Raw genomic sequence first — 23593 nt, 5'->3', positions numbered from 1 at the left:
CGAACACATTATTACTTGTTAAATAATTCGGCAAAGCTCATTTGGATACTTGAAATTTTCCTTAAATTACTCACGGTTACTTAGTGCCGGCCGGCGATAAAAGGCAACGAAAATACACAACGGCTGGTCAAAATGGATGTTAAAATAAACATTCGCATCCAAATTGGCATTTGGCCTGAAAATATTAATGAAATATTGGTCAAATTAAATCATAAAATCCTTTACTTCCATTATTATTCTGAATTCACAATTACCGGCATGACCGGTATTTCACAAGGTTTAATAAACAAAGAATACGCACACAACACTTAACAAGCCATTACTACGCAGTCCAGTAACGGTCGGTCAAGGCAACTCATTTAACGCCAAGCAACGCAATAGACAAATGTGCATTGTCGGGCTAAGATCAGGTAGATACAAGTATATGTAGCGACACAAGTTGTGGTGGGCCGGGAGAGCGCTGTACGTTGTAACGATGGTTAGTTTTCGTATTTTCTCTAGAAATTTGGATGTTATATCGAAGTTTACGCTGTAAGGGTGTACGCTGTAAACAATGGCTGCTATTGGAATAATACATAGGCTAAAAACGGGAATTAGAAACCTGTACGTTGAAAAGGTGAAAACGTTGTATCCGGGGTACGTAGTAACGAGGTTCGACTGTAATAAACAGCCAACTCTGAATGAATTGTGATGTTAGCCAAATGTGGCAGAAAGGTGTGGTATTTGGCTTGGTTCAACCATATGTGATGTGAAGGGATAGATCCAGGTAAAGACTGTAAGTTGTACAGTGAAAAATATATTTCAATGTATTGGTGGTAGAGATAAAATATGATGCATTGTTCAAAACAAACCTGCACAAATTGCACTTGTTCTGTATCTCTGATTCTAAACATCGTCTCTATATCTTACAGACCTTCATTGTCATCAGCAGAGGGAATGTAATCAACAGGTTCAATGCTGAACCAGCCTTGTACATGCTGAGCCCGTTGAGTATTGTTAGGAGAGTAGCCATCAGAATTCTTATACATTCATATCCTTCACGTTAAACTTGTTGTGTGAGCATGTGTAGTTGTTAAAATTTGAAACACAAATCGTTTTTCTTCTCATAGGAATCAATTTTATGGTAGTTTACAACTAATTAATTTAAGAGAGTTGTCCAGCAGTAAAGGGGTGCACGAATTGGATGTGTGTCCTTTAACTCTGTATCAAGGCTTTCACCATGGTCATCATGGCAACCATTATAACCAACTGTGTGTTCATGACGCTGAGCGACCCACCACCGTGGAGTAAAGACGTGGAGTAAGTTTTGTTTTTTCTTTTTTGCCTGCTCCCTTGCACTTCGCCGCTGTTGTCTATACACTCATTGGCAGTTAATATGCCAGTCAAGGCTGATTTTGATGATTAAGAAAAGATGACAATGACATTAAAATGTCTTGTTTTGTAGGTATGTGTTCACTGGTATTTATACCTTTGAGGCGACAGTTAAAGTGCTGTCAAGAGGTTTTTGTGTTGGTGACTTTACATTCCTTCGAGACGCATGGAACTGGCTGGACTTCATTGTGATTAGCATGGCGTGAGTATTCATCTTGTCACTTTTCCTGTTAGAAAAACATCTGCTAGAGGGTCATGGACACTTTGAAGACGTAGTAGAGCAATTAATGATAATATAACTGCAGTTTTCAGTCCTTTTACATTTACTCATGGTAATCTAGCGCCAACCGTACACACAAAGAGTGTAAAGCAGGATACTAACGTACTCCAGTATTCCAGTGTGTATTTTTGTGAAATGTATTTGAGTAAGATGTATTTGGATTTATATATTACAATATATGGTTCTAATGCATAATTTTTATCTCAAATATTTCTAAGTTTAATGTGCTGCTTTTTCACAAGTTCCGTGTGTGTATTTCATTTCTATAATCCATCCATCCATTTTCTAAACTGCTTATCCTACTGGGTCGCGGGGGGGTCCGGAGCCTATCCCAGAAGCAATGGGCACGAGGCAGGGAACAACCCAGAATGGGGGGCCAGCCCATCGCAGGGCACACTCACACACCATTCACTCACACATGCACTCCTACGGGCAATTTAGCAAGTCCAATTAGCCTCAGCATGTCTTTGGACTGTGGGGGGAAACCGGAGTACCTGGAGGAAACCCCACGATGACATGGGGAGAACATGCAAACTCCACACACATATAACCCAGGCGCAGACTCGAACCTGGGTCCCAGAGGTGTGAGGCAACAGTGCTAACCACTGCACCACCATGCCACCCCCTATTTCTATAATAACAATGGATTTTAGTTCTATAATGTTTATCAACCTAATGAAAATACAAAAACGGCTGGAATGTTTCAGTTACACTGATTTTGTGACATTAGAATTGCACAGTTACGTTACATCTAAAAGTTGTAATGTAATATGCTAGGATAACATCCACATGTCTTCCATAACTGCTTCTGTAGTACAGGGTCTTGGATGGGATAACAGATATTATTTCAATACTTCACAGTATTACACAATTTACAATGGTTGCGCCGAATTAGAATTTGAAATATGATGTATTCACCAGAATACCAAGATTTTGTCAGTGACTTATCTATCCAAGTTTTCCATTACATTCTTGCAAACACATTAAATTGATTAATTTAGGAAACAGTTAAACATTACATTTGGCCAACTGATCCAGTAGCGCGATGCCCCCCGTTCCCCCGATCAGCAAATTTTATCTCCCCACCCTGATCAGTGAGCTTTACCGCTGGCACCCCACCCTTTGATTAGCATATTACTTATGCTCCAAAATGTAGCTCAAATGGCCACCTTAGGGGGCTCCCTCCCCATGTCAGCTTAGGGGCCTCCAGAGAAGTTAGTCCACTGCTAGGTCCAGTTAAGGTGGTCCGGGTGTGTATGTAGTATAGCTTCCCTAGTACACTCTTCTTTGAAGGTTTCTGGATAAATTCACATTGTCTGAAGACCAAGAGGCTGATGAAGGACCTTCTGGGGCTTACAGTCTGGGAGGGCCTTAAATTGTCTACTGTATAGAAGGAATGGGGTCTGTTACTGGACTTCACTGACATGCTTCTGTCATCGCTTATCTGAAGGTTGACAAAACCAAAAATGGATGCGAAGTTATTTTTAGTGAGCAGTTTTGTCCAAAGTGGCATACAAGTGACAAAGGTTTGGAACTAGAGCAGAGCCAGTCAGCATTCAGCACCACTGGAGCAGTTGATGTTAAGGGCCATGCAATCCAAACCACAGTGTTTATGTCTCCGACTTTCCAAATAAAGTCACAGTTCCCGAACCCCTGGCCTACACAGCATCTCGGCTCAAGACAGTGTGTAAAAGCCAGTACTGTGAAATATAAATTACAGTCATCTCCATGAATTCAGAGTAGATTGGTAATCTATGTGTGTTTGAAGGTGATTCACTTTCCACAATAGCTTGGTTTTTACTTTCCATGCGCTTTGGTGTTCTAATGCCTAATTTCCATTAGGTATATAAATTGTCTAGTATGCCTGCTGTTAACTGTCAGTAGGGAGATAATGATGTCATTTGTTTTCAGACCTGGGCCAGGGTGTCTGCAGGGTTTTAAAAAGTATTAAACGGTAGTAAATCAAAATAGCAAAAATGAACGCTATTAAAAGGTATTGAAACGTATTAAACTTAATTTTACGAGGGATTAAATTTAATATTTCTTTTTAAACTGTGAGCTGTCCATTTGTGTTTAAAAATGTATCTGCTAAAATTTGTGTAAGTTTATTTAAATGTGCAATTAGGCTCATTCATTCTAGTTGGTTGATATCTAGGATGCGGATGTCATATTCAATGGTCGTTAGACGCCTCAACCATTTTGCGCGCTGAGCTGGATACTGGCTGGTTTGTGAATCTGCTCAAACGTCCAGACCACCAAACATATCGTCGACATGGGTAAATGCAAAATCTCGGACAACTGACTACAGGACCCGGTGTTTAAAGAACAGCTCAGGCCAGTAGTAGGAAATAACCGGCAGAGTTGGTGTTTGGTTTGTAAAAAAACATAAATATCACCCGGATGGGGGTTAGCGTTCTCCGGTCACATACACATTGCACTAGCCTTGAATCTGAAATGCGTGGACGTGTAGAGCAGTTATCAATCTCTACATTCTGTGCTGCTTCCACCGTTACACCACCGCAAACCAGTACCACCTTCCAAACCAACGTTACAGCTACATCAACGGCAGATCTCTGGATGATTATGGGCACCTTGTGGTATTTAGACAATTCTGTTAAGTCGTTGAAGTGTAACTAAGGAATTGTGGAGTTGTTTAAATCAATGTTTCCCAAAACTCTGACATTGCTAAGTCATCCACATGTAAAAAAAAACTGGGTACATCATCGGATTAAGGCACTTGCCATGATATTGCATTACTAACAGAGGTTCAAGCCCATTCACTGGTTGTAATGGCATCACCAGTTCACATAGTGAATGCCAGTTTGTTAGAACTTTTATCCTTTTATTGAATATTTTATATAATCTGTTATTTTTTATTCAAGAAGTTAAATAAATGTAAGATGTGTTCAAAATCTCTAAAGAGTCTCTAAATCTGTTCCGTTGACCCATGTTCCCTGTTTTTAAATTTGTATTGTGTTGTATTGACCAAGAGTATGTAGTGTAATAAATCTCACTATCAGTGTAAAAGTTAGAAAGGTTGCTGATTAAAACCTTTGCAACTCAGTGTTGTGTTGGTTTTAAAAAAATATTGAGAAAGTATTAAAAGGTATTAAATGTAACTTCAGGATTTCTGTATATACCCTGTGGGCATTTATCCTAACCTAAACATAGACCAAACAAAATTGTCCAGACTTTTGTAGAAATTTGACTGAATTCAATATGAACCGCATGGTTATATGTATTTTGGTTGTGTTCGCAGGTATATCACTGAGTTTGTCGATCTGGGCAATGTGTCAGCTCTAAGGGCGTTCCGTGTGCTCCGAGCCCTTAAAACAATCACTGCAGTTCCTGGTATGTGTTTCAGACTAAAGAAAATATGCTTGTATATGGTTGGATATAAACAACTAAAGGTTAATTGCAGATTTTTAGACAAGTTCCATTTAAAGCAACCAACAATGTTGTATTTTGTGTTTGTCTTGAAAGACATAAATCGTGTGTGGCGCGGTATATATGTTACACTTTCCCTTTGTAAGTGAATGACATCGCCGTCGAATGTGAAACCTGAGTATGTTTTCATAACCTGAAAAATGCCATGAGCCATGTACTTATTTGCTGGCCAGGTTTGAAAACCATTGTGGGAGCACTGATCGAGTCAGTGAAGAAAATGGTGGACGTGATGTCCCTGACAGTGTTCGCCCTCGCTATTTTCGCCCTCATCGCTCTGCAGCTGTTCATGGGAAACCTACGCCAGAAATGCATTTATTGGCCCCTCCCCAACAGTACCTTCGATAATACTTCCTTTGACTTTCTAGAGTACATCAATGACGCAGGTGACTTATCTCTTCTTATCTCTTCTTATTTTGTGGTAACTGCAACAGAGTTTTATGGTGGATGATCACAGCAGTTGACTACAGATTTGTCATTTTAACAGCCAGGAAAACACTTGATTTGTTATATTTTTCTATGTTGAGCATAATGTTTTTACGTATTTTTAATTGAATAGAAAATCAGTACTTTTTGGATGGTGCCACAGATGCTCTACTCTGTGGAAATACTTCTGATGCTGGGTAGGTCTGTTGGTATAAATACTAACTGACCTCTGATTCTATGGTACTGATACTAACTGCACTCAGCTGACACCAACTACCTGGAAATTATCCTCACTGCACTCAGCTGACACTAACGACCTGGAAATTATTTTCAGTGCACTCAGCTGACACTAACTACCTGGAAATTATCATCACTGCACTCAGCTGACACTAACTACCTGGAAATTATCATCACTGCACTCAGCTGACACTAACTACCTGGAAATTATCATCACTGCACTCAGCTGACACTAACTACCTGGAAATTATCATCACTGCACTCAGCTGACACTAACTACCTGGAAATTATCATCACTGCACTCCGCTGACACTAACTACCTGGAAATTATCCTCACTGCACTCCGCCGACACTAACTACCTGGAAATTATTCTCCTAGCACTCAGCTGACACTAACTCTCCGGTACTGATTCCAACTGCTTGCTGCTAAAACTAGCTTGAAGACAAATAGAGCTACATGGTGTTATTCCCAGCCTTAGAGCTTTTTATGTCTCCAGCCTTACTGGATACTGCAGAGGGCCCCAGATATCAAACCGCTTTCATATGGGCCACAAGAGTGGGGGGCCAAAATGCATTTTCAATGTTTTGACTACGCATGTTAATGCAGATTACATCATGTTTATGCTGCATTTTCAGGGTAAGCTTATTTCTTTGCCATGCTGGAGAATGATTGGTTTGATACAGGCTGTGACAGCTGCTGGTGAGACTGACTATCATTGCTGCCATGTTGACAGGAAGTGTCCAGAAGGGTACACATGCATAAAAGCTGGGAGGAACCCCAATTACGGATACACTACATATGACACCTTCGGCTGGGCATTCCTATGTTCCTTCCGCCTCATGACACAGGACTACTGGGAGAACCTTTTCCAAATGGTACTCGCAAACTTCTAGACGGACATACTCCACCCCGATTGTCGAACATAAACATCCTATTGAGATCTCCAAACAGCATTCAGTCATTAAAGCTGTAAAGTCTTATTCTTTCTAGAGAAGGATAACTTCATGACTTGTCAAAAGTTAATTCCTGTTTTTACATGTAATTTAGGCAATATACCTCCATATTCCTTGGCATGGTTAGCGAGTTATTCGGCCATATAACTAGTGAATTAGATTAGACACATGTTGTTTCAAACCCATTTAAAAAGTGTTTGTAGGCAAAATATAACTTGTTTCAACTTGTTAAAATGTATCAGAAAATACAATCTACAGCATTAGTGATGTCATTTTCCTAGCAGGTGTCATTATTCAAAGCCACATAAATCAAATTCTACCTATTTCTAAAGCTATATATTTCACTAGCATATTTCTATGTATTTCACTCAATCATATAACATTGGTAGCTTAGCAAATGAAGCCATTTATTTGAACTCTTTATCCTTTTAAATTGAAGCAAAAAGCAGAATGTTCTTTTAAAGCTGATGTATAGTGACTGAAATGTCAGCTGTAATGTCATGAGAAGTTTCATTTCTACTGCTTCTAATGTGTAAACACAGTTTGTCATTTTCTCTGTACTGTGGAAAGTCAACATAAGGTATGTTTGGACACGTTAAACACTGGAAAATAAGGGTAACGGATTCACCTGAGCATGCCTTTAGAATGTAAACTGTAGCACCAAAAGAAAAGCTGAACTCCACAGAGAGCACGTAACAAGAATGCTACCTACTGAACCATTCATTCCTGTGATACTTTTGATGAAAATTCATCCATTTCCTAACTGCTTATTGCAAAGCAGGATAACTGTAGGTCTGGAGTATTTCCTAAGACACAAAACGCACACACATACCATGGACAAGATTAACATCACAGGGCACACAAAATCAGGCAGTTCAGAAACACCAACACACCTGTGGCCTGTACTACGAAGTGGGGTTACTGGCTTATCGAGGTACCTTGTCGGATTTAAGGTACCACAGTTGAAATGGACTTCATATTCATTGACTTACATTTTGCCCAGACTACCTTAAATCCGACAAGTTACCCCGATTAAGCCAGTAACCCCGCTTCGTAATACAGGCCACTGGACTACAGGAAGATTTGGAGACTGGAGCATCTGGAAGGGAATCCATGTGAACACACAGAGAACATGCAAAATCCATGCATGCAGGAATCAGGAATTAAATCCACGATCCTTATGGAAGCAAATGCCTGACCTCTATTAGGTTTTTGGTTAGGGTTTGGCTTATCATTGACATGGAGAGTTCCAATACTCCAGATTTTCATGTAGTTATATATGTTAAATAAAGGGATGAAAATATGTAAGGCTCTCCACTGTCATAAGCTGTTTAAGTTGTTTCACAGCTAGCACCATACATAATGACTTCAACTACAGTACTTGTCTTTTCTTGTAGTACTGAAAAGTTTTGTCTTTTGCAGACGCTGCGTGCTGCAGGGAAGACTTACATGCTCTTCTTTGTGATCGTCATATTCTTGGGGTCCTTCTACCTCATTAACCTGATCTTGGCTGTGGTGGCCATGGCCTATGATGAACAGAATCAGGCCACCTTGGACGAAGCCAGGGAAAAGGAAGAGGAGTATGAAAGGCTTATGGAGCAGCTCAAGAATCAGGAGAGCCAGGTTAGCAAGCATAAGCAGCACTCACAAATAATGGCTTATATTTCATTCATGAAATACATAATGCCGTGTGTATTCAGCAGAGGTGGACATTTCAGGTCCAGAGAGTACAAATCCAGACCAAGATTTCATTTCAACCAATCAGTTGAGTACTTTTGGACTATGACTCCTTATATTCAGCTGGTTGGCTGTAACAAAATCCTTGTCTGGATTTGTACTCTCTGGACCTCAAATCTCCACTTATTATTGGTATTCAGTACAAATCACAAATAAATGTAGAGGTATATACTGGGGTGTTACCTTCATCCTTTCAGTCTGAGTGGAGTACACTGTGCATCTCAGTACGCATTGATTTTCCACTTTTTTATTTTTGTGCTCAATGGCAGCTGCAAAACAGCAAGATATCACTAGCCAGCAAAAAATCCAATAAAACAGATGGTACCTCAGAACATGGCTTTGCTGATGATGAGTGCAGTGCTGCAGATGACGGTGGAGTTGCAAAGAGCTGCAATGGCAGAGTTATGTCCAGGCAGATCCTCAACAATATCTCAACTAGTAAGGAGGTGAGTAACTGTGCAAAAAGCAACTATACACACACAGATAGATAGGTATCTATATAAACTCTTCATGCGATTTCTCTTTGCTTCACAAGTCAGATCCTTGTCTGCCAGCTTTCTTCTTGCCCGGCTCAAATACACACTCAATTATACATTTTGAAATATGTGGACTGGGGTGTTGTCCTAATGTGGCTACAGCAAAATAATATGCATAGATAAGCTCCAGGTAACAACAACAGGAGTAGGCGATGTAGCCTGCCGACAGAGGATGGCCGCTGAAGCCTCAATTGCCCTAGTAAACATGAGCTTCGTGGGTATAATGGCTTAGAGAGTTCCCAAGTGTCTGATTATAATATTATGTAGCTATTTGGATAGGTTAGCTAATGTGACTTCAGTAAGTGGCAAACGAGTGAAGAGCTGTGACTTTCCTGTGTAATTCAGCAGTGGTGCAACACCAGATAACTAGAGAGTAGACAAACATTACTTTATCAGCAATTCCTGTTGTTTTTAATACTTAGTGTAGACTCAGGGAGCCATGTCCCTGGATATGGGCAAGTTTATTCATGGAAGGCCTCTTCTGAGGCTTTGCTGAGCCAAGTTCAGAACATGGAATGCAGAAAGCATTAGAATTGAATTAGAATCAAAACACCACATCGGATTTTCAGAATTCCTGTTGTTTCTGTGTATGTATCTGGTCCGTACAGTTTCTTGACGGCAAGGACAAAGAGGAGAAATGCTCCAAGGGATCTGTGCCCAGCGTCCTGTACCTCGAGGACCAAGCACAGAAGAAAATAACCGGCAGCACTCTGAGCGTCCTCACCGGCGCGATAGAAGGTAACATCCCTGGAGGAGGTCAAAGGAGATACCTTCAGGGATTTCTCTTTGCTACAGCTACATGAATTTGCAATGAATTTACATTTTTACGTGGAAAAGGCCTTTCTTTTTAGATGAAGACATAAATGATAAGTATATCCAGCACTCATTCACCATTTGGTGTTTAATGGAAAACACAAAACACTGTGTCTAATAGGCAGGCCTTGTTGAAATTAATGGCGACGGCACCATTAATGCAAAAAAGTACACAAATTTTAGAGCAATATATTCTGTCGTGAAGATGACATCTTTTCCAGGAACATCCATGCTTTTTTCAACGAGACAATGCAAAGAAAGTATTCTGCACACATTATAAAGGCGTGGCTGCAGAAGAAGAGGGTACGGGTACTGGTCCGGCCTACGTGCCCTATGCTGCCTTTGATAGGTCAAGGAATGCGGAAAAAAAATTATGATATGTAGGGTCGCCAGGTCGCTGGTACTCTAAGGGTGTTTTCACAGACTTTATATGAACCAAAGTCAGTCCTCTTTTTGATGTTTTATGTGTCACAACACATCCATGTAAAGCACTTTGGGACAACTCTGTTGTGAAAGGCGCTATATAAAATAAATTGAATTGAACTGAATTTTAGTGGACTAAAAAGAGGCCCAATAAAAAGAGAACTCACTTCACTTTGGATTCACATTGCCCATCACCTTCCAAAAGCACTCGGTTCACTTTCTGGTTTACTTCAGCTTGTATGTGGTCTCAGTCCACTTCACATTCATACTTGATCTTTCTGGACACAATTGATCATGAGAGTTATTTCTTCCTCAACAAAACATCATGTTTGTAAAAATGACCCATATTTTAATAATTGCTTCATGGTTTAACTTTACACTTACAGATTATTCACTAATTTACAGATTATTCATTTACAACAAAAATACTACTTGCACGTACAAGCTGAATTTCCTTTCTTTCAAAAAGGCTTGATGAATAGATGTTAATGAGAATGTATTGTAAATGGGGATGTTAAGGGATGTTTTTGTTTAATAACACACTTTAGGCATTAATAGTATATACCACATGTACATATAATCACTTCTACTCGACAGGTGGATAAAATCACCGTTTAATCCCAACCGCATGATCGATCTAAAATCTTAAACCTATCTAGCAAAGGACTCTAAAAACTGAAGCATAACAATCACTGACAGTACTTTTCATAACGTGGAAGATCTTAAGATTTGAAGGTATAATACTTCAATAAAGTGAAACAAATGATATTTTTTTTGCCTTTGGGTATTTGCATCTGGTAATTTTTTAAAACGAAGTGAACCAAGTGACATCACCTTCCCTGTGAGAGGATAAGTGAATTTACCTCTGAAATCTGGAATTCTGTCTTGTGTCACCACCTAAACTCTGACTTCGCATACAACCAGCACGGAATACTACAGGTCGCTAAAAAAAACAACCCCCAATTGGGTAACAAAATACTACACGCATTAACAAGATAAATTTCCCATCTCTATAAGTTGGATTATACTATCTTAAGTTTAACTACGTTAAGAATTCACAATAATTTTTGACAGTTGTTTTGATATCAGCACTGGTATTCAAAAGGTGCCGAGAGAAACTAATTGTCCGCTCCTCGTGTGTGCCACGCCCCCTGATTATCCACGTGTGCTTCCCTGATCTTGCCCAGCTGTGTCCGATTATTTTCACTCAGTCCTTTCTATTTCAGTCCATGTCTTGCCTAAGTTCATTGTCCGTCATTGGTGTGAGTCGATGTCAGATGTTTCCTGGTCCCAGTTCTTTAATAAAGCCCCAGTTTTCCCTGTATTTTGCCTGCTTGCTTGCTTGCCTGCCCGTGCGATCACCCGAATTAACCACGGATCATGACACTAATGGTGCTTTTCCACTGCCACCAAGAAGAGAACCATACTGTGAACTGGTGGTTTTCTGTTATAAAGTATGTAAACCATACCCACACTGACATGGCCCTGATTACTAACAGGCCCGAAAGCCTGACCAAACCCAACTGGATGTGTCACCACCATCTGATTGGCTGAAATGCATGGAGACACCTGTGTTCTGCACATGGATTATCTGAAGGAAAAGCATATATTCTATATATTATTAAGTATTAGTGTCTCATATCATTCCTGATAGCTATGCATATCCTGATATAAACTGACATCTTAACTAGTTCAAATTCAAACTCCCATTGAAATAAAGGAGAGAAACATTTTGAATCTCACTAGGTAAAATAGAATTTTCGATATTAAGAATTGGCATTTTGTCTAGTTAAAACTGAATTTCTGATATCAATATTTTGCAACTGAATTTGTGATCCTCTATAAATGAATTAATGTTAAAACAGCTTGCCATAATAAGGTCTGCAAACTACCCAAGACTAGAGGTAGCTAATTTTAGGCTTATAATTGAACAATATAGATTTGCCGGAAGATTTCTTGTTTGAGTGTCTAACCAGATGCACGGGGGTTGGCGACCCTACATATTGTCAGGAAACTAACCTGCCAAATGGACTTGAAATGAACCAAACTCAGAACATGTCAGCGTTGGTAATTAGAAAACACTTTCTGGGCAGTCCGAGTTCGTTTGGAGCTTTTACATATACTTTTGTGTGGGGACCGCACCGAGTCCACTTAAATTAGCTGAATCCAGGCAAGTGTGAACACGCCCTAAAACCAACCCATTTCCCCGTAAAGACAAAACTATCAGTGTTCATATTGTCACTCTATTTGACTAGTTAGGCACTTCTTTGATTTACATCACTTACCACCTTTGTTATTTTGACAGAACTTGAAGAAGCTGAGCGACCTTGCCCGCCAGGATGGTACAAGTTTGCTGACATTTTCCTGAAATGGAATTGCTGTAAACCATGGGTGATCTTTAAGACATGGATGAACATAATAGTGACGGACCCATTTGTGGACCTGGGCATTACTATCTGTATTGTCCTGAACACCCTATTTATGGCTATGGAACACTATCCTATGACTCCACATTTTGAGCACGTACTCACTGTGGGAAACCTGGTAATGTACTTAACTGACCGTAACTGTAATCAGTTTAGATTCAGTACAAAAATTAAGGGAAATTTCTTTGTATGTGAAAACTAAAAGAAATGATTTGCATATCGCATATCCATCCATCCATTTTCCAAACCGCTTATCCTTCTGGGTCGCGGGGGGTCCGGAGCCTATCCCGGAAGCTATGGGCACGAGGCAGGGAACAACCCAGGATGGGGGGCCAGCCCATCACAGGGCACCATATTGCATATCTAGGCACTTTAATGAACCAAAAGAGTAAATTGGGTGAGAAACAGCCACCACAATCATGATCTGATTTATAGTATATAAGATAGTATACAGTATTTATATAGTATATAATCTGGTATAGGGGCGGCATGGTGGTGCAGTGGTTAGCACTGTTGCCTCACACCTCTGGGACCTGGGTTTGAGTCTCCGCCTGGGTCACATGTGTGTGGAGTTTGCATGTTCTCCCCATGTTGTCGTGGGGTTTCCTCTGGGTACTCCGGTTTCCCCCCACCGTCCAAAAACATGCTGAGGCTAATTTGGAGTTACTAAATTGCCCGTAGGTATGCATGTGTGAGTGAATGGTGTGTGAGTGTGCCCTGTAATGGGTTGGCCCCCCATCCTGGGTTGTTCCCTGCCTCGTGCCCATTGCTTCCGGCCCCCCTGACCCAATAGGATAAGCAGTTTGGAAAATGGATGGATGGATGGATAATCTGGTATAAAAGAAGGATGGATGGTTGGTTAGCTGTGAGAAACAGTGCATGGTTGTGCTAGACGTTGCTGAATGACTGTTTGAAGGGGCAAGAAACTTATGTATGGATTTGACAGTATCACTTTCCTTTGTATAGGTTTTCTCAGGGATATTTGCTGGTGAAATGGTCTTAAAAATTATCGCCATGGACCCCTACTACTACTTCCAGGTTGGATGGAACGTGTTTGACAGCATCATTGTTACCATGAGTTTGGTGGAGATGATGCTCGCTGATGTTGAGGGTCTGTCGGTTCTACGGTCCTTTCGTTTGGTAAGCTCAGCTCAAAAGCTATTTTTATATTACCCCCCAGCCATGTGTATAGGTCACAGTAAGGGAGTTACAACTGCAAAGGTAAATAATACCAGGAGAACAATACTTTAAGGATGCTTTTCCATTGCACCAGGTACTGTAATTTTGGTAGGCCTACTATAAAAAGTACTATGGGTACGAGCTGATTCCAAACATGGGTTTTTTACTATATTGTAGGGCTGGGTGATGTAGACTGTATTGCCAAAAGTATTGGGACAACCCTCCAAATCATTGAAGTCAGCAACTGTCTGCAGAGTCAATAGCTACAGACCTCCAAACTTTGTGTGGCCTTCAGATTAGCTCAAGAACAGTGCGTAGAGAACTTCATGGAATGGGTTTCCATGGCCGAGCAGCTGCATCCAAGCCTTACATCACCAAGTGCAATGCAAAGCGTCGGATGCAGTGCTGTAAAGCACACTGTCACTGGACTCTAGAGTAGTGGAGACAAATTCACTGGAGTGACGAATCACGCTTCTCTGTCTGGCAATCTGATGAACAACTCTGGGTTTGGCGGTTGGCATGAGAACAGTATTTGCCATTCTGCATTTAGCCAAGTGTAAAGTTTAGTGGAGGGGGGATTATGGTGAGGGTTGTAATTAAGGAGATGGGCTTGGCCCCTTAGTTCCAGTCAAGGAAGGAACTTTTAATGCTGCAGCTTTCAAAGCCATTTTAGACAATTTCATGCTTCTAAATTTGTGGGAACGGTTTGTTCCAACATGACTGCGCAGGAATGCACAAAGCAAGGTCCATAAGGACAAATCTGTGTGGAAGAACTTGACTGGCCTGCACAGACCCATGGCCTCAACCCCATTAGATCACCTTTGGTATGAATTAGAGTGGAGACTGAGAGCCAGGCCTTCTCATCCAACATCAGTGCCTGACCTCACAAATGCACAAATGGTCTCCTGGAAGAATGGTCAAAACTTCCCATAAACACACTCCTATACCTTGTGGACAGCCTTCCCAGAAGAGTTGAACCTGTTATAGCTGCAAAAGGATGGGCCAACTTCACATTAAAGCCTTTGTATTAATAATGGGATGTCATTAAAGTTCATGTATGTGTAAAGGCAGGTGTTCCAGTACTATTGGCAATATAGTGTTTGTGTAATATTACTCTCAACATTGCATGCTATGCACATGCAATTCACATCACGAGGACAACAATAGGCAGCATGACTCAGATCAGGGTTTTTCATACCTTCATACTGCCTTGACATTATACCACAAGTGTGTGTGAAGTTAAGTTTTGCTAAAGCATTTTTACTCAGTAACAGAAAACAAAACATAGCAAGTCTTGCAACTTTAATGACCGTTCCCTTTCAAGATTATCTTCTATTTGTAAAAAAATCTGTATAAAGTTGACCTCCGCTGCTTTGGTATGACCTCTGCATGTGCTGTCTGAGCTGTTTAAATCACTTATATATGCGTTTGTGAGAAGTTTAAGAAAATGAGCAGGGAGGAGGAAAGTGAAGAAGAAATGAAGAGTTCAAGCGCAAAAGCCGACAAGCGCCATTCTGACGCATTCTAATTTATAATCCGAAATAATAGTTTTATTGCAAAAACCGACAACCACCGATGCCATTTTAATGCAGACAGTGGCAACTCCATTTCAGCCAATCATAAGCCAGCTAGCGATGACGTCATCGCTACATGGCTGCACCCATGGTTTCTCACTTCGAGTGAAAAATTCTGGCAAGACTGATCCCGTTTCGTATTAAACTGATGAAAATGATGGAAACTTTTGATGAATTAGACGAACAGCAACAAAGTGTCCAATCGGTCAGTCATTTTATTCCCGCCAGCTGTATCAGTATGTTTTTGGCATCGTACACTACCGAGGACGGAATCAGCCACAGAGCAAGGATGTCATTCATCTTTTTACCTATTTAGAAAATCAGAATACTAAACATAGCAACATGGTGGCCTCGGCCTTGAGGCACTATCTAGTCAGTGTTGCTGCTGATGAAATAAAGACACATCGTATGTTGCGGCTGTTTTCTGACTCATGCTTTAGTCAAAATACACACCATTTTGCTTCCGGAGGGCTACCGTCAGATTCTTGACAAACATGGTATGTTTACGAGTATGGTACTGATTGGCAGTGCTTTGATTTCAAAGGATCTGCAGCAGAATTCTGCAGGTCCCAAAGGTCTTTCAAAATCAGTGATGCGAATGTGTTGCACATTGATTCTGATAAGGTTAAGTTCAAACTGGTGTATGGTGGTGATTTCACAGAGCATGTTGTACTGAAAAGAGGAAAACACTGGGCTAATTTCAGGCCAGCTCTCACACCCATGGTGAATTGTGTTAAACCTGCCAAGAGAGATGACGTCTTGAAACTCATAGAAGAGATTGGTGTCAGTGATCGGGTCCGTACATTCTACCAGGAGACTTTCATTGATGTTGGTCGTCAACCTGTCGGCCGGTAGGATCTAGAGGAGAGCAGTGATGAGGATGACTGACATTGCTGACTGCTGTGTGCTAATCAGTGCTGTCCTCTGTCTTCATGTGACGGATTTCTTTGATGCTTAGCATCCCTCCAGAATGGTCCTGTGAGAGCCACTTGTCCAGATTGCCGTAGCATTATTTACCCCAGTGAATACCACAAGCCATATGGCAACTTGAACAGCCCTTGTTGATTTTCCAAATTTCTGATCCCACTTTGGCTTTTTGTCATGTTTATTGGGAAAGTTAACTGGAGACCTATGACATTCTGCATGAATGGCTCACACCGGATTCCATTCTGTTGGCTGCCAAGTCAATCACTTTTGGACACTTTCAGGGCTCTTCAAGATGTAAACAGTGCTCACATGTTGTTATTTTGTGTTCATAATGCATAATACTTGACATTTCAGTGCAATTTTGAAGTTATATAAAAAGTTTGGAGCTTTTGTTTAAAAAATCTTTTTCTGGACTTGTCTGGTTTTGCGGTAAAACACAATCAAAAACCTCATAATATTTTATTTCAATAAAAGTATGATTTTATTCAAATTAACATGTCATTTATTCTTAATACAATAATTCAGAATACCTTAGTTAACAAAATGTTGGTTTGACCAGGAATCCACCACACAAAGTTATTTTTCTTAATTCCACAAAAATGGACTTGTCTGCTTTTGCGTTTGAACTCTTCAAATGTTCACCAAAGGCCTTTGTTGATAGATAAGAAGTTCTGTTTAACTACAGTTTATTTTGAACTCCTTTTTTGTTTAATAAATATAGCAATACCTATTGCAAAAAATCACATCACGATCCTGTCATGCTATCCAGATCTTGTGGAATTTGTTCTTCAGATTGCAATCCAATCAGATTGCAATTGAAGCCTGGATCTCCATCTGTCCTCACATCCAAACATTATTATTACTTTTTTTTTAAATTTGTTTACAGTCATTTTCTAAGACACTTTTTCAAGATGGCAGCTGTATTTTGTGTTTGTGAGGCATGTTATTTGCATAACCAATCAACAATAAACATGTTTGCAAATCCCACCCCGGAATACTGAAGTACCAAACAAGTACTCCAGCTGCTTTGGTGCTTTTGGTACCAATAATGAATTGAAAATCAATGGAAAAGGGAAAGTACCGTACAGTATTTTGTGCAGTGGAAAAGCAGCCTAGTATGCAATTGTATGTCAACTGCATAGAACTGTAGCATTGTCGTGTGTCATTTATGGAGAAATTTTATAAGTGTAGTATGGTGTGCAGTCAGAATGTTGCCATGCGCAAGTAGATCTAAAGAGGGACATACTGACTTTCTTATGTGTTGGAGACAGCTACGTGTCTTCAAGCTTGCCAAATCATGGCCCACCCTCAACATGCTGCTAACGATCATTGGAAATTCAGTGGGTGCTCTGGGGAACCTCACCGTGGTGCTGGCCATCATCGTTTTCATCTTCGCTGTGGTTGGAATGCAACTGTTTGCCAAAAACTACAAGGACTGCGTCTGTAAGATTGCTGAGGACTGCGAGCTGCCCCGGTGGCACATGCATGACTTCTTCCACTCTTTCCTCATCGTGTTCCGCATCCTCTGTGGAGAGTGGATTGAGACCATGTGGGATTGCATGGAAGTGGCCGACCAAACCATGTGTTTGGTCCTCTTCTTGATGGTCATGATAATTGGAAACCTGGTGGTGAGTTACATTATCCTCTTTTTTAGCATTTCAATAAATTTAAAGCACAAACAATTTAAGTTTCACAGTTAGGAGATTATTTGCGGTTATACTAGTATCTTATAGGTTTATGCCAATAATTCTTGTGAGATTCTCTTAACAACAGTTGCTGTGCGAAGGAAATTTGAGATTGACTATTTCTTTGACATTCCTGTTACGTATGGGGTAAAGCAATCTTAGCTTTGACCCTGACACTGCATTTAGTATTGCTGAACAAGGGAATGCAGATGAGGTAGTTTATGCTAATTATATAAAGACGTATTTTTGGTGGTAAAGAGATGTATCACTTGTGGCGTTATTCATAGAATAAAGTGGAAATGGCTCTTCTTACGCACTAACAAATGCTCAACAGCAAACCCTTTGCCAACACTAACATAGCTCTTTGTCTCATCCTCGAGGGTACATTCTGTCCAGTAGGCAAATATTATCCAGGAGGGAAATATGGTATTTATTCAGCAGTGAGACTATTTAAGACAAATGACATGAGGTGGCATATGGTGGTACTGACTTTGGAATATGTTTAAGACTCATCTCAAGTGAGGCCCAGCACAAAAGATGAGCTGGTAGCATACTGGATGAGCTGGTAGCATACTGGATGAGCTGGTAGCATACTGGAGCTCCATGACTTATGGCAAGCTATAAAACAACAGAAAGGTCTAATTGAGAGGGAGGTAGACAGCTGATAAGCGACGAGAGGATACAAGGCCAGTAGACTAGATAAGCCATTTAAACAGGCAGGATGTGAGATGCGAGGAAAGTGAAGCTAAATTTCTCCTTTTATTTGAATCCTTCATATCTTCTCTTACTCTGTCTTTGAAGGTTCTGAACCTTTTCCTGGCCTTGCTGCTTAGCTCATTCAGCGGGGACAATCTGCAAATGGATGACGACGGTGAGCTGAACAATCTGCAGCTTTCCGCACTCAGGATTACCAGAGCCATTGATTGGGTGAAGGCCTTAATTAGAGGGCTGATCTGGAAGATACTGGGCAAGCAGCCAAAAGACGACAGTGTTTTAGAGGAGGCCGATGGGGAAAACCGCAGCAAGGACTCTTTCAACATGAATAACATAACCAGGGAGGAGCCTAAGACAGACTTCAGAGTGCTGGATGGTTTATCTCACTGGGCGGATGATGTCCACCCCAGTGGGTTCCTCCTCAGTTCTGACTTCACCTTCACCGTACCCATTGCCCAGGAAGAGTCTGATTTAGAAATGCTTGATACTGATGGGGAGGATTTCAGCACTGATGAGGAACTAGGAGAAGATGAAAATCCTGGCTCCAAAAAGGTAAAAAGCTCCCTTTATTTGCCAGATGCTTTATTCCAAAGCGATGTACACTTGAGAAAGCAGGGTGAGCAGGTGTGTTGAGCATTTTGGCTTAAAGGCCTTGCTCAGGGACCAAACAGTGCCATCACTGTCGACTGTGGGATTGGAACTGGTAACCACCTGCTCACAGGCACAGTGCCAACTGCCCCAACTTGATCTTTATTTGCCCTTAGCCTGAAGGACACATTTAATATATCTTTACAAATGTTCTATTAGGGACATATTTATAATTAACTTAGACAGAAATATACAGAAACATTTCCGTATGTATTGGACTGAAGTGTAATCGTACAATGATGGAGTTGTTTATTGTGTTTTACATGAGCTGTATATTTAACCTGAACACTGATTTGATCTCAAAAATGGCCATATTACAATTTCTAAAAGGTTTTATTTTTGTTTACTATTGTGTTAAGCAGTTTATATGCAGGCAGCAACCTTACCAGGTCATATTTGATACTGTAGACATTCTTAGATATTCTGCTGTCAGCTCGCCTGAGCTCAGAAAGGATACATGAAAATCTCCTAGCTTCCTCTGCAGAGGCAGTCCATGGTTTGGTAACTATTCCAAGACAGAATTTGTCCCATGTGAACAGATGAATATTGTCAGAACAAATTATGGGGACCTGCACTATTCAGCTCTACCTTTGCTCTACAGATTAATTGATGTATTTACACATATTCCATGTATTAATTTCCTATAATTTCTGTCTCTGCTGCAGTGCATCTCCTATAGGCAACTAGCTGACTATAGTGATACCCTGTATGGCCAAAAGTGTGTCAACACCAACCCGTTCATCTCACTCTGAAACGAAGTGTATTAATATGAATCTAGTCAGTCTATTGTCTTTATAATAGCCTTTACCCTTCTAAAGTGGCTTTCTATTAGTTGTTGGAACATTGCTAGGCTGATCTGTTGCTATTCAGGTTGAGCATTGATGTTAGGTGATCAGCTCCCTTTCTGAGAGTTTGCCTACACTAGCACTTTATAGTTGAACTTGGCCCAAGACTTTTCCACTTCACATCGCATGAACTTGACGAGAGAAGCACAAGCAGGCAGAAATCTTGCTGGACTTGTTGTTGGAAAGATGGCATCTTATGACGATGCCAAGCTGAAAATCACTAACCTTTTCCATATGAACATGCGTTCTGTCGCCAATAGCTTTTGCTGGAGGTTACATTAACGTGCTTATTAATACAACTGTGTCAGCAATAGGTGTGGCTTAATTAGACAATTCCTATTATTAACCAGGTCTCCTCCCAATTTTACCTCTGTAGTATATCTTATGTGGAATTTTTACATTATTGTTAGGGACAGAAGATTAGCAACTGGAAGGAAGAATGTGAAAATTTCCTAATATTACTTGTGCACCCTTACCCTCAACTAGGGTGACCACCTATTCCATGTCAGGCGGACAATATTTACCTAGGACTGGACTGTAGACTACCATTTCAGTTAAAAGGACCTGGATTTCATTTAAGCACAGAGTTCTTGCTGTGTGCTGATTGGTCAGTCTCCTATAATCATGCACGTGTCACTAATGTTCATGTGAAACAGCTGGATGAGTCTTTCAATCAAGAAAACAAAGCAGTCAAAGCACAAGAACTGAACTATTCAGCCAAGCACAGGAGCCTTTCTGTTTGAGAGTAGTTAATAAAACCTGAAGTAGCTCAAAGTGCCCCCCCACCCCCACCCCCGGACATGGATTAGGTGGTCACTCTAACCTCAACCTATAACAGACTGCTTGCCTGAACAAGTACACACAGTACTGGACAGATGCTTGTCAGATTGCTTTGTGATTTCCGATCTAGACCTTTTTATGTAAAATACAAATGGTTTGCACTGGAAGCACTATGTTTTGGACCCATTATTAAAAATGCAAAAGTGACTGCAGTGAAAAGTTTACATGGTACAGTGAGAAACGCAAGATTACAAAGATATTTATCATGTGAGTGAGGATAGTTGCTGGTTGAGACAAGGATGCATTCTGTACCCAGGCCAAGACTTTTACTTTTATACAAAAGATACATAATATTTGTTAGTGTAAGTACATGAGGTATCACTAAAAGTTATGTATTGTATGTTTTTTTTTGTGATCCTAATAATTTTCAGTATTGTGTTTGGCTTACTCAGCGGTTTCTGCGATTTTCTGTGATCTTTCAGTAAGCTCCAAAAATATTCCGGTTTAATCATTCAGGGCCAACTCACGAATAACCTTAAGCGTGATTGTCAATTTTCCAAATGTGAAGGGACTGCTGTATTATGCTTCAAATTAGCAGCACAATTCTCAGTTTAAATTAAACGAAGAAAGTATGCAAATCGCTAATAATAGAACAAAATCAAACATTATGTAAGTTACGCACTGCGCAAGGACTGTCCACGCTAATCCTTCCCGGATCCTCCCTGCATCAACAACAGAACAAGAGCTGCTGCTTTGTTTTGTCTGTGTTATATCTGTAAACTTTTTCTTTCGTTTATCCATTATTTTCATTTGGCAGTGGTTCTTTTAGAGTTTCTGTTTTGCGGGCTCATTTGGGGTTTAGATTTAGCATGTGAAAATGCCACTTTATTACCTTGTGAACTAGCTAGCTAGCTCTACTTGCTGAGGAAGCAGGGATTGTTCGCTATAGGAATTGTGGGATTTATAGATGTATGAACTCTACACAGACGGGATATGATTTTTAATTGCACAATACACTACATCTACCAAGTAAAACAGTGACGCGCCATCAATTCATCTCATTCACGAACCCTCATTTCACACAAGCAAGCGGCTCTGCTTCACACACACACACACACACAAAATGGTATCATATGAGTGCTACTCTGGTAAATTCACTCATGGCACAGACCAATTTTTTCATCGCACGTGCATATATGGGTCACTGTACTGCTCTCTAATGACAATGTTCTCTTGATCCCCTGACAATCCATCCCCCCACCACTCCCTGAATAGCGGTTTGGTGCCCCGGATGGCGTGTCTGAGTGCAGCACGGTGGACTACATTCCCCCTCCACCACCGCCAAATCCAGATGAAGAGGAGGAACCAGAGCCCGTGGAGCCTGAGGCTTGTTACACTGACAGTAAGGTGTTTGGTGCCATTGCTGCATATCTAGAAAAGGCACTGAAATCAACACCTCATGACCTAGATATGCATCGCATTCATATGTGTGTATCCTCTGCAGACTGCCTTAGACGGTGTCCTTGTCTGGTGCTGGACACCTCAGAGGGCAGAGGAAAGACCTGGTGGAACCTCAGGAGAACCTGCTACACCATTGTGGAGCATGACTACTTCGAGACCTTCATAATCTTTATGATCCTGCTCAGCAGTGGTGCCTTGGTAAGTCTGAGGAATCCTGTAGCAGCAGAAGTGATACATAGTTAATGTAAAAAAATTATCTTACATCTTAATTATCTTATGATTTTTACATAACTTACATAAAACCAGCATACAAAATCTTGAGCCTTGTTGCAAACCAATGCAAAGCCATTTATACCCAGTTTTTTTTTATGTACAGAATCCCATGCTGGGAAAATACCATGTGAATAGTGTATATTAATGTATCCTCAAAATATAATATACCTTTGCCTAACAGTATTAAGTTCAGATCTTATTATTATTATTAAGTTCAGAGTCTTTTTACATTTCTTCCAGGCCTTTGAGGACATATATCTCGAAAGACGCAGAACAATAAAAATCATGCTGGAATTTGCAGATAAAGTCTTCAGCTATATATTTGTCATTGAGATGCTCCTTAAGTGGGTGGCTTATGGTTACAAAGTGTATTTTACCAACACCTGGTGCTGGCTGGACTTCTTGATTGTTGATGTAAGTTTTGAAGACGACTTTTCCTGCAGACTCGCATGGTATCCATTTCGTTTAACAGAGAGAGCTTTTTGGATTCTCTGTCTTACAGTATACAGTAGTTACTTATTGTCACATTGATAAAGTGACCAAATATGGTGGTGAATTCAAGGAATTCCAGTAGAGCGAAGCAATTTGTTGGACCGTTTTTTGCCAGTGTGCTACAGTACACAATATGGTATACTGTAGTACAAAATATAATGTTGTTAATAAATGAGACTGAATTTATGAAAATGTTCTTTTTAGGTTTCCTTGGTCAGTTTGGCAGCAAGCATAATGGGCTATTCTGAACTAGGACCCATCAAATCTTTGAGAACTCTTAGGGCTCTGAGACCTCTAAGAGCCCTGTCCCGGTTTGAGGGAATGCGGGTGAGTCCACCAGTACCCTGCTTTCACACACACACCAACAC

General features: G+C 40.6%; 1 protein-coding gene across 9 annotated transcripts in view; it reads left to right on the top strand.

The window, feature by feature from the left end:
• LOC125742960 (sodium channel protein type 4 subunit alpha A-like) overlaps nt 1-23593 on the top strand; it is a 47709-nt gene that overhangs the window by 16238 nt on the left and 7878 nt on the right. For all 9 annotated transcript variants that reach the window (XM_049015468.1, XM_049015467.1, XM_049015469.1 and 6 more), the window contains 18 exons: nt 912-1030; nt 1210-1299; nt 1445-1573; nt 4911-5002; nt 5272-5481; nt 5655-5718; nt 6493-6634; nt 8135-8335; nt 8719-8895; nt 9594-9723; nt 12527-12765; nt 13614-13787; nt 17599-17955; nt 18814-19278; nt 22275-22401; nt 22504-22658; nt 22974-23147; nt 23430-23552. In XM_049015468.1, coding sequence (XP_048871425.1) covers nt 912-1030; nt 1210-1299; nt 1445-1573; nt 4911-5002; nt 5272-5481; nt 5655-5718; nt 6493-6634; nt 8135-8335; nt 8719-8895; nt 9594-9723; nt 12527-12765; nt 13614-13787; nt 17599-17955; nt 18814-19278; nt 22275-22401; nt 22504-22658; nt 22974-23147; nt 23430-23552 — 3168 coding nt within the window. The remainder of the gene's footprint in view (nt 1-911; nt 1031-1209; nt 1300-1444; nt 1574-4910; nt 5003-5271; nt 5482-5654; nt 5719-6492; nt 6635-8134; nt 8336-8718; nt 8896-9593; nt 9724-12526; nt 12766-13613; nt 13788-17598; nt 17956-18813; nt 19279-22274; nt 22402-22503; nt 22659-22973; nt 23148-23429; nt 23553-23593) is intronic.

Source organism: Brienomyrus brachyistius, chromosome 5 (genome assembly GCF_023856365.1).
Source record: "Brienomyrus brachyistius isolate T26 chromosome 5, BBRACH_0.4, whole genome shotgun sequence".
NCBI lineage: Eukaryota > Metazoa > Chordata > Actinopteri > Osteoglossiformes > Mormyridae > Brienomyrus > Brienomyrus brachyistius.
The sequence above is the reverse complement of the archived record's forward strand: the minus strand, read 5'-3'. Positions and strand labels throughout refer to the sequence as shown.